The 13890-nt window shown below is 49.9% G+C and overlaps 1 protein-coding gene across 1 annotated transcript in view; it reads right to left on the bottom strand.

The window, feature by feature from the left end:
• The window catches only part of CLIC5 (chloride intracellular channel 5), a 99914-nt gene that overhangs the window by 24874 nt on the left and 61150 nt on the right, over window positions 1–13890 (bottom strand). Inside the window, exon 4 of the mRNA XM_059400335.1 lies at window positions 10929–11035. Within this exon, the coding sequence (XP_059256318.1) occupies window positions 10929–11035 (107 nt within the window). The remainder of the gene's footprint in view (window positions 1–10928; window positions 11036–13890) is intronic.

Raw genomic sequence — 13890 nt, 5'->3', positions numbered from 1 at the left:
AGGACCGTCCCCCCCTGCCCCCCCCCCCCCCCCACAGTCAGTGTGCCATGCCACCACCAACCGCCCTCCAAAGATTCGGTTCAGAAGCGAAATTTGTTAAATTAGAAATTGCCGGCATCCGCCTCGATAATGAACCAAATCAAAGGCCCTCTAGAGGAATCCCCTGGGCAACTCCTGGGAGGTGCCAGAAGGAAATACTCAGTCCTTCCCCTCCCTCTTGCTCCCAGCCTCAAGGACCCGACGCCTGGGAGGGGGTGCATGGGTACAGGACGCGCCAAGCCTCGGAGGTGGGTCCCACTGAGCCTAGGTTATTTGTTTTTCCTTGTAAGAATGCTAATCAAAGCAAAACTTTAACCCAACAAACAAACAAACAAAATATCCTGAGTTGGCTCTTTGCGCACAGGGGTGGCCAAGGAAGGCAGCCTGAAGGGTTCCTTTATGACCAGAGGCGTTTTTGAAACGAGACAGCAATGGCTGCTTTATGAGGAAGTGGCAAGACAGTCACCTCGTTATCCTCACCACTGCGGTGGTCCGGGGACCACCCAGGAGGCTCCACCATGATAACCGCTTGGGCTGGGGACTTTGTCCGGGGAACCAGTTGTCCCGAGTTGGGACACAGCTGTCTTTCTCCAAAAGAACAGGTCAGTGTTTCTGACAGGATAGACCTGGAATCCCACAGCCACCTCGCTGGGTTCTGCGCCTCACCGGAGTCATTAGAGTTCACATTCCTGCCTTTTTCATAGGGCCTGAGCTCTCCCCCCAGAACCGGGGGCGGGGGGGGGGGGGGCCTGAATGAGAGGCGGGGCCGTGCCCCTCCCCCCGGAGAGGCCGCGGCCTTCAGACTGGGCCCACCACCAGAACATGGGGCCGAGGGCTGGGAGGGAGGAAGAGGAGGAGGAAAGAATCCCCTCGTGATTGAAGTGGCTTGGGATAATAAATATCCACTGTCTTTTAAACACGGCTCGCCACATCCTGGGGGATCCGGAAAAACTTGCCGCCTCGCGCCTCCCGGCTCTCCCCCCCCCCCCCCGCCCCCACAGCGGTCCACATTCAGGACGCGTTGGGAGAAGGCCTTTGATTGTAGGGGGCTTGGTGGTTCTGGGCTCACGGCCCTCCCCGGCCGCTTTGAAGCCTGTCAAACACCTTCCTATTTTAGGTCCAGGAGGTTCATAACAGTCAAGACTGGAGGTGGTGGAAGGGGAAGAGGGAAGGGAGAGAGAAGCAATGAGGGCATCTGGTTAGCAGGTAGCCGGCGGCCTCTCCGGAGATCCGTCGGGCCTGCTGGACGTGCGCCACCCTGGGGTGTGGGGGACAGAGAATGGAAGATGGCTTTGAGTCCCCAAAGAAGATGTGGCCTCTTCTTGAAGCCCCAGCCAAAACTTGGGGTATAACTGGTTCTCCTATGAAGAGGATGCTTGAAAATCCACAGGCCTCTCCAAGCTGAACCGATCAGCCCCCTCTAGCGCAGATCCCTCCCGCTGCCAGAAGAGGGCAGCACATGCTGCTACATTCAATGAGAGCCGGGCCACCCAGAGCGGAGGGCCGACACCAGGGAATTTGGGGGAGGATTTATGAAATTAGCAGCAGCAAAGTAGCAATAGCTAACCCATATTGGTGCCTATGGTGTGCCAGGAACTGTCTTCGGGGCTTTACTGCATTCATTCATGTTATTAACATGACAAGGCTACAAGAAAGAACACTGTTAGACTCTCCCTATTACAGAGGAGGAGGCTAAGAGGTCTAGAAATTAAGAAATTTGCTCTTAGAGTCTGAGATGTCCTGAGGAAAAGGTCAGCAAATTATTGTCCAAGGGCCAAATCAGCCCACTGGTCGTTTCACACTGCCCTCAAGCTAAGAATGGTTTTTACATTTGGGGATGGGTGAAAAATTTCAGAAGACTATTTTATGACCCCTGGAAAGAATGTGAAATTCAAATGGTGGGTGTCCGTAAGTGAAGCCACACTCCCTTGCTTGTGTGTTGTCTGTGGTTCCCTTATATTTCCAACAGTGCGCTGAGCAGGTGGGACAGCCTCTGTGGTTTGAAAAGTCTGAAATATTTATCTGACCCTTCATAGAAAATGTTTGGGGAGGGGGGAGACTGGATGGCTCAATCAATTAAGTGTCTGTCTTTGGCTCAGGTGATGATCTCAGGGTCCTAGGATCGAGGAGTCCCACATCGAGTCCTTCATCAAGCCCTCATTGGGCTCTTACACTGCTCAGCGGGGAATCTTCTTGTCCTTCTCCCTCTGCCCCTCCCCCTTCTCCTGCTCTCACTTTCTCAAATAAATAAATAAAACCTGAAAGGAAAGAAGGAAATGCTTGTCAATCCCTAACCTATGAGACAGGTGCTATGTGTTTCCAGGCACGAGAGACAGGGACACAGCTGACCCCTCAGCCAATATGGAGTTAGGACGGACAGCCTAGAGAGATCTGAAAGTAATGCTGACCTCAATTCACTTTCTTTCCAAAGGCATCACTGAAGGCCAAGCGTAAGGAGGATCTGATGCTCCATGGCAGAGCTTCTAGCAAATTATAGAATGCTCCATTTGGGAAAGTTTATGGGAATCATCTACCTCTCATGTTTCATGTTTTCATACTTGACATCTCTGAAATCAGGCTGTTTCTCACAATCAATATGTTATAGTTGAAATGAAAGGATTTTTGTTTATCTGAAAGCATCTTTTGTTTTTAACTGGTAATTAAATAATGAGATGACACTTTAGATCAGGCAGTTCCTACCTCCATAGGTCCAGCCTCTTTCTGTTCCCCTTCAGTGACGGAACACTCACTTCTTTTGTTGGCAGCCCATTGTACAGATTTAACTAAACTTCTTCGTATTGGGATAAAGCCCATGAGCCTCAAATTCCATACATCAAGTGGGGTTGGCCTTGTTTAATGACAGATTTTACTAGAAGGGAGTGAGGGGTATAGCTAGGAAGTAGGTACTTGACCACTGGGACAGGGAGGTGCACACAGATCAGGGGGCGGGAGGAGCCCATCTGCTGGAATGGTCAGCCAGACAGGCGGGCTGCGAGGTGGAAGGGCAGGAGTGAGCTCGTGTGGACACAAACCACTGGGCATGCGGCAGGGAAAGAAAGATGGCCAGGGCTATAGACAGATTTTTTTCCATCAGCGTCAGCCAGTGAGTATGGCTCACTGCAAGGGACACCTTTTAGATAAAGAGAGAAGTCGGGACAGTTTGAAGATTCAGGCCTGAGTGCAGAAAGGAGCAAGGAAAGCAGGTGCATATGGCTTGGTCATGCTACCACGGATGAGGGCTCTGGGGGAAGATGAGGGGAAGAGAGAGGGACAGGATGGGAGTAACTGATATTGTGTTAATATGTGCCGTGTCATCCTTTAATGACACGTCCATCAAGTGAGAATGATCATTGCAATGATGAGATGAGCTCACCGAGGTTTCTAGAACATTCCAAGAGTCCTCTTCCTGATATGTGGCTATGATCGCCAATTTTCTCAGAAGAAGCCAACAGAGCCCACTTCATGTTTCCAGGTCTCAGGATGTGAAGCTGCTGATGTGAGTCTCAGAAAGGAGGAAACCCTGGCCTTTGTTTGCAAACAGAATCAGGACTACTCAGCAAGCTTCGTGTCTAAGGATCACGTGTTTCAGCAAAGGATCTGGGGTCAGGAGGTGGTAGGAACCATGATAGACTCTCCTTCCCCCTGTGGTGGCTGCTGGGTTTGGATTTGGGTTGGTGAGAAGGGGGAGCAGAGGGCTAAGCGCCAACCAGCTGCTTTTCAATTTGGGACATGTGTCCTGGATTTTCTGGGACAGTACCAATTTCTTATAATTGGATTATTTTCAATGAAAGCAATTTGTTAGACAGCTGATCTTCAGTTTGGAAAATATGGCCACAGCACTTCTAACTAAGGAAGGGCAAAAGCTAGAGAGACAGCTCAGTCTGTGGTGTGGGACTTTACACTAAACACACAGCACTGTGTCCCAGCACACCTTCGGTACCCAAGGAAGGCTTTTAGGGCTTTATTTAGGAAGGTAGAAGTATTTTATTAGGACAAATACTTTAGGATGGGTATGGTAGGATAGCACAAGTCATCCTTAAGTGGAGAGGGACACATCTTTGCAAAGGCAGCCCGCTCAGGTGCCTGAGCCTCATGATGAAAACAGACATGGGTAGGTGGGTTGATCTGAGTCTTGGAAATGACAAAAAGCAGGAGGAGAGCTGGTGGAATAGGCCTGAAGCTGCAGGGGGCTCTAAGGGCCCTTGGGATACATAGAGAGGAAAAAGGAAAAAATGCATTTTGGGGGGAAAAGGGGTACAAGTCAAGAAAAGTCTGAAATATTTATCTGACTTGGGTGGGGGAGGGGCAAGGTGAAGTAGGCACCTGCAGGGAAAGAGGAGAGAAGTCACAGGAGCGTGAAGTCGGCAGCCTGGAGTCTACAGACAGGAGAAGGGAAATCACACAAGGCAAAGGCCAAAGCCAATGAAAATAGCAGCTCCTCCATACCAGGACTCAGCCCCCAGATCGGTAATACTAGTTCATCTTCTGGGAGGTCTGTATGTTTTTGTCCAGGGGGAGAACCAAACTGTAGCTGACCAGAGGGTCCCTTTGGGCTTCCCGTGCTAGAAGGTTTAGTGCCAAATCTGTGGTCTGCGTCTGTGTGCAGCCCTGGCTTTCCATTCGCACCCCGTCCTCGTGTGTGTTGCGTGGTTGTGCATCACGTCCCCCTCCGAGCAGTTATCAAGCCTTTCTGGAGCGAGCGGAGTGAGGATACATTTGAAACTAAAAATGCCCATTAGACAGACGAACACAAAGGCAAAAATATAAGGGAATGCTGCACTTGAAGAAAGAAGAGACGAGGGGATTCCAAGGAAGCCTCGCAACACCAAAACCATCCAAACCGGGGGGGAAAAATAAATCATTCGGCTCAGAAACACGGGGTACCAGCAGCCTGACGTGTATGTGTGTTTTGTAGCTAGGGAAAGCCATAAGGCTTCACATGATGTATGCGTGAGATAAAAGCCACTGAGGGGGGCTTTTTGCACACCGTGGGAGGTAAGGAAAGAGAGTCCCTCGGAAGCCAGCATGTGCGCAAGGATGACGATGGCAGCAGGTGCAGGTGTGAAGGGAGCAGGAGAAACACAGGGCTGTTGCCCTAGTCTACGTGCATATGTATGTCCACTCCCTGTCCAGGTAAAAAGAAAATGGGAAAAGAATACGGACAACCACACCGTCATGATCCTGGGCAGGAACGTTAAGTGTATCTGGGGAAACGGAATGGGGCGGGAAGAAAGGTAAAAGGGACTTGAAACATAGTAACAGAGAACTGAAGATGCGGGTTAGACCCTTTTGTGAATCACCCACGCATGCCCTATGTTCAAGACCCGAAAGAAACTTGTAGGCTGAATAGGATTGAGGCATACGAAAAAAACAGAGATTGTGAAAAATCAAGTAAAATAGAGTATCTCACAGCCGGACTAGTGTCAGCAGTTAAAATGAATTTCTTGAAAGCCAAAGGGTTTGGCAGAGATTTTTAGTCTGTTCAAACAGCATTTTGAGGGTTACACATGCACAGTGTAAGGTGGGTATGCAGACAGAAAGGCCCAGATCACCATAGAGAAGACAGAGTAGGGAAGACCAGTATAAGAAGGGGGTGGGCGGAAACCCACAAGCAATGGACTGGAGCAGCCCGGAGCGGGAGCTAGAGTAGGGCACGGGAGCCAGGAGAGACAGAGCTGTAGAGTCTCTGGCCAGGGGAGGTCCATGTGCCACAATGGCATCTCAGAGGAGGGTGAAAACCGCAGGGCCAGAGGGCAACAATTTTGGAAAGAGATAGAGGATGTGATGTGAGAGCTGGAGGCCCACGCGCTGCTGAAGGTAGAGGCCATGCCACCGCCGGATTCCGAGTCTGAGCCACGCAGCAGGGCAGACAGCGGACTGGGGTGGCGACAGAGCTGACTGTTGCTGACTGCCCCTGTGTTACCAGATGTGCCAAAGGCAGGATGGACAAAGCTGACACCGTCCCATGATCCTTCAGCTGCAAACCTTCACTACTGCACCCAGGAGGCTAGGTAGCCATCCTACTGGATGGAAAAAGTACCTTGCAGGGGCTCACAGCAGGGAGCCAAACCCACAGCCAAACCCACGCCCAGTGCTGCTCTCTGCATGCTCAGGGATGTCCCTTCTCAGGGCCACAAGCACTGCCTCCCAGTGGGCTCTTGATCCCACTCAGAGCGGTCTCCTCTTGTGCCTACACCCCCTCGCCTCCCCAAGGGAGAAGGGCCCTGCTTCTCCAGCCAGCCTGGACCCCCACTTGCTGTGTAGGATCTGAGGAACGGGCTACTGTAGGCGAGGGGCTGCCATCAAAGAAGGATGCCCAAGGACCCTTCCAGGGAGCTGTGCACAGCACAAAGCCTCCCATGATCCTTTGCATAGCATTTTGTACCACAGATCACTCTTAAAAACAAAACAAAATAAAACAAACGTTCCTTCCTCAGCTTCAGGATCTTCCCTGTCTTCTGCCTTTCTCAGATTTCTTCTTCACTCCTTGGCCAATCCTTCTTAACCTTCCTCCCTAACTTCTCTCTCGCTGCTCTCCCATAAGTGTGGGTGAGCCTTCATGCTGTCCCTAGTGCTCCCTTCCTCTCACTCATGGACTGTACTATATATACCCCCAGACCTTTTACCCAGACCTCGCTGCTGAGGTGTACCTGTTTGCCTCTGGATAACAGCACAGAACAAGAGCTGACATTTGTCTTAAAAAAAAAATTACGAAGAAGATGATGATAATGTTCAGTATATTATGTTACAAGCAACTCATGAATCACTGAACACTGCATCAAAAGCTAATGTTGAACTGTATGCTGACTGACTGAACAGAATGAAAATAGAGCTGATATCTGAACCCAGTGCCAGCACTGTTGCTGGCACACCTACAAGGTACGGACATTTAGTGCCCCCACTTTACAGATGAAGAAACTTGAACCCCACTGAGAATTGCAGTAACTTGCCTGGTGTCCCCAGGCCAGCAAGAAGAGAGGGACGCTGGGGTCTGAACCCAGGCAGTGGATTTCAGTATTTAAGGTGAACCGCCACACAGCTGCCGGTCTCTGAGATAAGGGGAAACAAAGTCCCTGCATCGCCTGCAAACCAGGTTGGTGGTGGGAGAAAACCCAAGTGGCCAGAAAGTAAGGCCATATAGCGTCTTATTAAGTATGGCGTCTTGAGACTTTTATTTATTTGTTTAGAGAGTGTGTGCAAAGGGAGGGACAGCGAGAATCTCATGAGAAAGTCCAGGCTGTCTTTAAGCCAACTGAAGAGCACGTCTGAGAAGGGGACGTGGTAGGGCGTGGAGGGGGATCTGCTCTCAACAGACCAACGGGACCCGGCTGGGGCGGCTATCGAGGGAGGAGGCCGTACAGTGACAGACACCAGACCAGAGCACAAAACCCTAACTTGGGGTCAAAAGCAACAATCCCGAAGGTGTGACAGGCGGGCCCAGGTCACGGACCTTCCTCCCTATAGCCTTTGGAGAGGAGGAGAAGACACCAAAACATGGAGACAAAATGAAACACACAGAAATGAGAGGATGTGAGTGCGAGATTTGGAAGTGCTGGCTGGGGGTGGTGGAAATAAGAGCTGAAGTGGGATTTTCTGATTCCAGTACTCATGTTTTTTTCAGTAGCAGCTATAATCAAAGTTAAAAGTAAATGAGCATTCCCCACGTGTCAGAATTCGTCGGCCCTGACTTAACGAATCTGCATTATAGAACTGGCCGTGCTATTAATTGCCTTATTTGGCAGATGCAGAAACTGAAAGCCTTCCTAAGTGTATTTTATAGGTGCAGAAACAGAGGCTTAGAGAGAAGTCTCTCTAGTAAAATTGTACAGCTAGAAATGGCAGATGTGGAGTCTCAGTAATCACCTGTTCATATGTTTTCCACCCTCCACCCCTCCCCGAGTTAGCTCTTTGAGGACAACGACTTGGTCTCATTTGTCTTGACCCCTCTAGGACCTAGCATAGTACCTGGTACACAAGAAATGCCCTTGAAACATTAGCTTGGGCTTGTAGCCGTTCGAGGCAACCCATGTTTTTGAATGAATAAGTGAACGACCGAATGTACAAACTAACAAATAGTTCTCTTGTGTGCTTGCTATGAATGGCTCCCCTGGATGGGGGCTGGGTCTCAGGAGCAGGGAACTTTTGAGGTTTTGTGAAACAGGGACATTTTGAATGGCAGTCGCAGTATCCACCACAAGAGTGGAGAGATGACCCACAGGGCAGGACCCCATCACCGTGCTGTTTTTTTTCATACTTTGATGTCAAGAGGGCAGGAAAGGCACACTGCCATGGCCAGTGCACCTATGGGGACTGGGAGGCTTTAGGTGATAAGGTGAGAGAGAGGGCTCTTTTCAAGAGATAATGAAGTTGAAAACACAAAAGGGAGAATCTGAAGAGGGGATATTGAAGAAATAGATGCAGAGTTGAAGATCCAGAGAGAGAAATGGGAAAGAAGCATATGGAGGGGTATCAACAGAAGCATGGGGTGTCTTGCTGCAGCCTCCAGGGGGGCCACCGGTGACACCGACGACAAAGCTGGCAGGAAGCAGAGCTGGGTATGACCTGTCTCTGGGGCAAGTGGCTGAGTGCAGTGAGCCAGCGAGCTACTCTCTGTCTTGGCTTCTGGCTTGCTGAGCCTAAGAACTTCTGGACCCAGCAGACCAGAACTGGAGGGTAAGGGTGAAGGGAAGGGAAACTGAAGGAGGAGGGTAGTGGCCATAGTTACAGGGAAGGAACAATTGCTCAGAGTCCAGTTCAAGGCAGGACAGAAGAACTCCCACGTCAAGGGCTGTTATGGGGACAGGCTCTCTGGGACAGCAGAAAGGCTGGGGCTCTGAAATGCACAGATGAGTCTGGGCATAAAGATTCACAGGGACAGAACTCAACCCAGAGAAAAACAGGGGGAAAGAGAAGACGTGGAAACAATGGAAATTGGAGAGCCTTGAGTTTATAAGAAACCGATACGGGATGTTCAGTGGAAACTGCTGCTTTGGGGTTGGGATCAGAGAACTGTAAATATGGATACGATGTCAATGCCATTTGTAACTTGAAAACTCTGGAAGGTTCCAAATAATCCTGAGGGTGCTTTGACAAGTCTCAAGGAAGGTCTTTGTGGCTGAGAGGACAGGGCCTTGGATGGGGGATGTGCAAACCAGAGCTGAATTCCCTGACACACGCGGCCCTGAAGGGCTACCTGTGCCTCCCAGCCCCACCACAACGGTGGGTGACCCAACACCCCAGAAATCTGTTCTCCCAGTGTTACAGGCCAGAAGTCCAAAATCAAGGTTTCGGCAGGGCCGTGCTCCCTCCTGAGGCTCTCTAGAGGGTCCTTCCTCATCTCTTTCAGCTTTGGTGACCCCCCAGTCTGGTTGTCACAACCTCCCTGTTCCACCCTCACACGGACCTCTCCCCGGGTCTCTGTGTTCCCTTCCTACTTGGACCCCATTTGCAGTTAAGACCTCATTCTCAAGTCCCCGGTGGACATGGCTTTGTTGGGGACACTCCTCTACCCACCCAGGTCCAAACAGCAGGCAAGCAGGAGCGCTGAACTTGTTTAAAATCTCTCCATATCCCTTCTTCTTCTTCTTCCTGTCCCTGAAGGCTGGTTTCCTTCTCATGCCTCCTCACGCCCCTCGAATGGCCGCCGTGACCCACAGGATAAAACCCGACCCTCAGGCTGGAGCTGCGGGCGCTGGTCATTTTCTTCAGTCTCTGCCGCTGGCAGTTTCCCACCCCCACCCCCACGACCTCCTCCCTTTACTCAGAGCCCACTGATCTCCCTTCACCTCCTGAAACCCAGTCGAAACCCTCTCAGAGCAGCTTTCTCAAAGGCCCTGTGGTAAATCCTTCCTGCTCTGAACACCCCTGGCAGACACAGCTTTCCCACTGCACTAACTCTGTTCCTGCCAAAATGTCTTCCCTTTCGCTTCAGCATAGCTGCCCGTCCTGGTCATCGCGTCCAAAAAGATGCTTTTCTCCTCTGAGCTCCTGAAATGTCTAGCATAGCCCACTACGTGTGGGTCCATCATGTGTTCATTTGATGGTCATTCATTCACTCCTTTATTCACAAGATTCGTGCAGGCCTTGCTCTGTTAGGCCCTGTGCTGGGCTCCAGGCTTCTGCCCCTAAGCCTGTCTCATTCTCCCACTGGGAGACAAGAAAACTTCTTTATCCTCCTAGGTCTTAAACACAGTTTTTCAAGTGTGACACGTACTCAATTTGATGGTTCTATTCGAACTGCTTTGTCTAGTTCTTAAAGGAAAGGCCAAATGAGGTACTTAAAGTGCTAGGAGCTTAAATGAGGCACTGAGACAGACCTCTCCGAGAAGCCCTCACAGGAGAACTAGTCTTGGGCTCTGTAGCCAAGGCTGGATGGGGGATGGGTCAGGTTTTGAGCTGCGGCACCCCCAGTATCCTCTGCGCTTGCAGCAGTGGGAGGAAGCAGAGGGCCGGGCTCCCTCTGCAGTGTTCACCCACGTGGTGACCGTGCTGTCCCATCATGACCTCTGCACAGCCCCTTCAGAAGGCCTGCAGGGACCAGAAGGAAGCTGGAATATGTGGTCCCAGGTAGGGCCTCCTAAGAACCCAGGCATGGTCGTGAATCTGGGACAAATGGCCAGCAGTATGGCCGAGGCAGGAAACCTCTGCACAGACCATTACGGGCTCAGAACACAAATTGCCTCCCTGCCTCCAAATTCAGTACAAAGGCCCACTGGCCTTTTCTCCTGCACTAGACAAAAAGACGGATCTACACCCCACTCCCTGTGTCACAGGGGACATGGACGTGGGCAAACAGTGAACAGCACTGGTGCCATGCTTCTTGGACCCGGGTGTCTGAGATGTCAGTGGGATGGGCTGTCAGGAGTTCTGAGTGGAAGGGGGAAACTCACCGGCATTGTTCTGCTGCTTCGTGTTTTTGATGTAGGCGGAGAACTTAGAGAAGATGTCGATGCCGGCCGTGTTGGACTCCCGGTGTTTCGCAGCCAGTTTAGGGTACCTAGAATGGAGGGAGTGGTGTTCTAGAATCAGTGAGAACTTGGAGCTCCTTTCCCCCTTTCTAGTTTGATCTACAGATCTTTTGGGGATCTTATGCTGAACCTATAGGAAGGGTGGATACTCTCTAGGGCTGCCAGTGGGAGACACGATCTGTGGACAGGGAACTAGAAGACCCCTCAGAGGACCGGAGTCTCATCCAAGACCACCATACAAAATTCTGGAGGTGCCCCTGACATTTCCCCAACCCGTACTAAATGAACTCTGTACCGCCAGCAGTTAGGATCATCCTAACTGGACCCCTAATTCTGGGAGCCAGGAGATACAAGGTACCTCGCCACTGGGGCTTTGAAGCTATTTCTCAAAAGAAAGGGTACCCCTGGTGCTCTTCTGAAGTAGCCTTCACCCACTTCTTATTTGTATGCAGTAAGAGTAAAATTTACCAGGCTCTGACAGCAGGACGAGTGTTTCTGATTACTTTATTTCCAGGCGTGCAGCTAGATTTGCAACGACCCAGCCTCTCACCTTGGCACAGGCTTTCATGTGAAGCCAGAAGAAGGTAAGAGGCAGACCCGAGTTAAGACAAGTTTCTATTGTCTCTAAAACTGAATGAGATACACTTGGCCTGTGTGGGCATCCCTGCCTTCAACCCCTTAGCACCCTCCAATTTTCTAGGAATGTCATTTCACAAAAATTGTATGGGTAGGGCCAGGTAGGGATGGAATGAGATGAGGGACGGTGGCTTACTTATCATCATTATCAGTTGTGTGGATCTTTGTGATCTCTGGGTGAATAATTGTCTACTGCCTACTGTTGGATTGCTTTGGGTTAAAATGAAAATACCTTTAAAAAAAAAAATGAAAATACCTTTTAAATTTCTTTTAATCTTGTAAATCATGTGAATGAAAGTCTTTAAAAATTACTTGTTTTGGGGACACCTGGGTGGCTCAGTTGGTTAAGCAGCTGCCTTCAGCTCAGGTCATGATCCCAGCGTCCTGGGATCGAGTCCCACATCAGGCTCCTTGCTTGGCGGGGAGTCTGCTTCTGCCTCTGCCTCTGCCTGTGTTCGCTCTCTCTCCCTCTCTCTCTCTCTCTGACAAATAAATAAAAAATCTTTAAAACTTTAAAAAAAAAATTACTTGTTTTCTTTCCTTTCCTCCCCTAACCTTCATTTTCCTTTCTTTCTTTCCTTCCTTCCTTCCTTCCTTCTTTCTTCCATTTCTCCTTCTCTCTCTCTTAGTCTCTCTCTTTTTTTGCTGCTGCTTTTCGATTGGCCCAATAGCTAGCCAGGACTGACTACCCAGTCTTGTGCCTTGCTAAGTGACTGTTTAATTTCAGATACTGCCATCGGAGGACTCTTCAAAAAGTCACGGGGTCCAGCCCTCTGCCATCAGGCAGATACAGAAGGCATTCTGGTCCTCACTCTACAGGGAGGACAACTAGAGACCAGAGAGGGAAAATGTATCTTGAAGGACCCACGGATCATAAATCAACGGGGGACTGTGAGAACCCGGCCTGCCCCCGGGGCAGCGTTATTCCATTCCATCACACCACTGCTCTGACACCTGCGAAAGCTAACTTGTACTGAGTGCCTGCCATGTGCTGGGCACGGTTTTAGCCCCTTTATGAGTATGCATCACTTAGTCTTCACAATCCTGTTGGTACTCTGATCGGGCTCATTTCCCACGTGAGAAAAAGGAGGCCCAGAAAATTTAAGCCATTTGCCTAAGGTCACGTGGCTAGGTGGCAAAGCTAGGACCAAGCCAGGCAGCTTCACTCTGGAAGCCCAGCTCTCCCGTTCGTGTTCTGTGGCCCTCTTGGACTCAGCTCTTCACCCTTAAAGCCCCACAGCCCTCCCTCCAGCTCAGCGGAGCACCATGCGTGCACTCTCCATCCGCCTGCAGAGGGTGCTCTGCACAGGTCCAGCAAGCATGTCTTCCTGAACATACTGGAAATAAGCAGATTCATCTGCTGTCCCTGGGATACCAGGCAAGTTTCCTGCAAGATACTAGGTAAGCCAAGACCATAGCAATTTAAGGTCATCCTTCCCCATTTTGGCCTTTGCACACAGAATCTGGCAGGCTCTCAGAACTGATTACTTTAAATTATTATTAATAAATACCAAGTGCTCTGTGCTCTTGCTTAGTAAGGTAAAAAGAGAAGGGTCTAGAAAACACATTTTCAGTAGACTGTTTGTTTGGGTTAGTTGTTTTGTTTTGCTTTGCCATCATTTGACCAGACTGGCAATAATCTGACCATTTCTTCACTCTCAGTGTGGGCCCAACATGAGTAGATAGAACCAAATCTGAGATGCACGACAAAGGGCCATGTGCTCAGGGAAAGCAGGCGAGAGCTGGCCTGTCTTCTACGCGCTATGATTTCCTGAGACTTTACTGTACAGCTTAATGTCCCACCTGAAGTTTGTCTTTGTGGGAAATGTGTATCCAAATATTAATGTCACAGATTTCAGTAACTAGACTTGAGGAGGCTGCGCTACTGGGATGTTAAAGGCGTTCATGTTCGCTCCGTATTTCATACCATATTTTGTATATGCAGATAGGTGGGCTACAAAGTACATTCTGTTTCTCTAGAACTCTGAGAAATACGTTTCATTCATAGGAACATCTTTGAAATAAGACTGTGATGTGGTCTGATGACAAAGACGTGGTGACTTTTTCTTAACTCGGGAATTAGTGAACTGCAGCCCACGGTGCAGGTGCAGCCCAGTATCTGTTTATATTCCCTCTCATGAGCTAAGAATAGTTTTTTAACATTTTTATTTTATTTTTTATTTTTTTAAAGCTTTTATTTATTTAGTTGACAGAGAGAGACACGGGGAGCCCAATGCACACGGGGAGA

The sequence above is a fragment of the Mustela nigripes genome, chromosome 5 (genome assembly GCF_022355385.1).
Source record: "Mustela nigripes isolate SB6536 chromosome 5, MUSNIG.SB6536, whole genome shotgun sequence".
Taxonomy (NCBI): Eukaryota; Metazoa; Chordata; class Mammalia; order Carnivora; family Mustelidae; genus Mustela; species Mustela nigripes.
The sequence above is the reverse complement of the archived record's forward strand: the minus strand, read 5'-3'. Positions and strand labels throughout refer to the sequence as shown.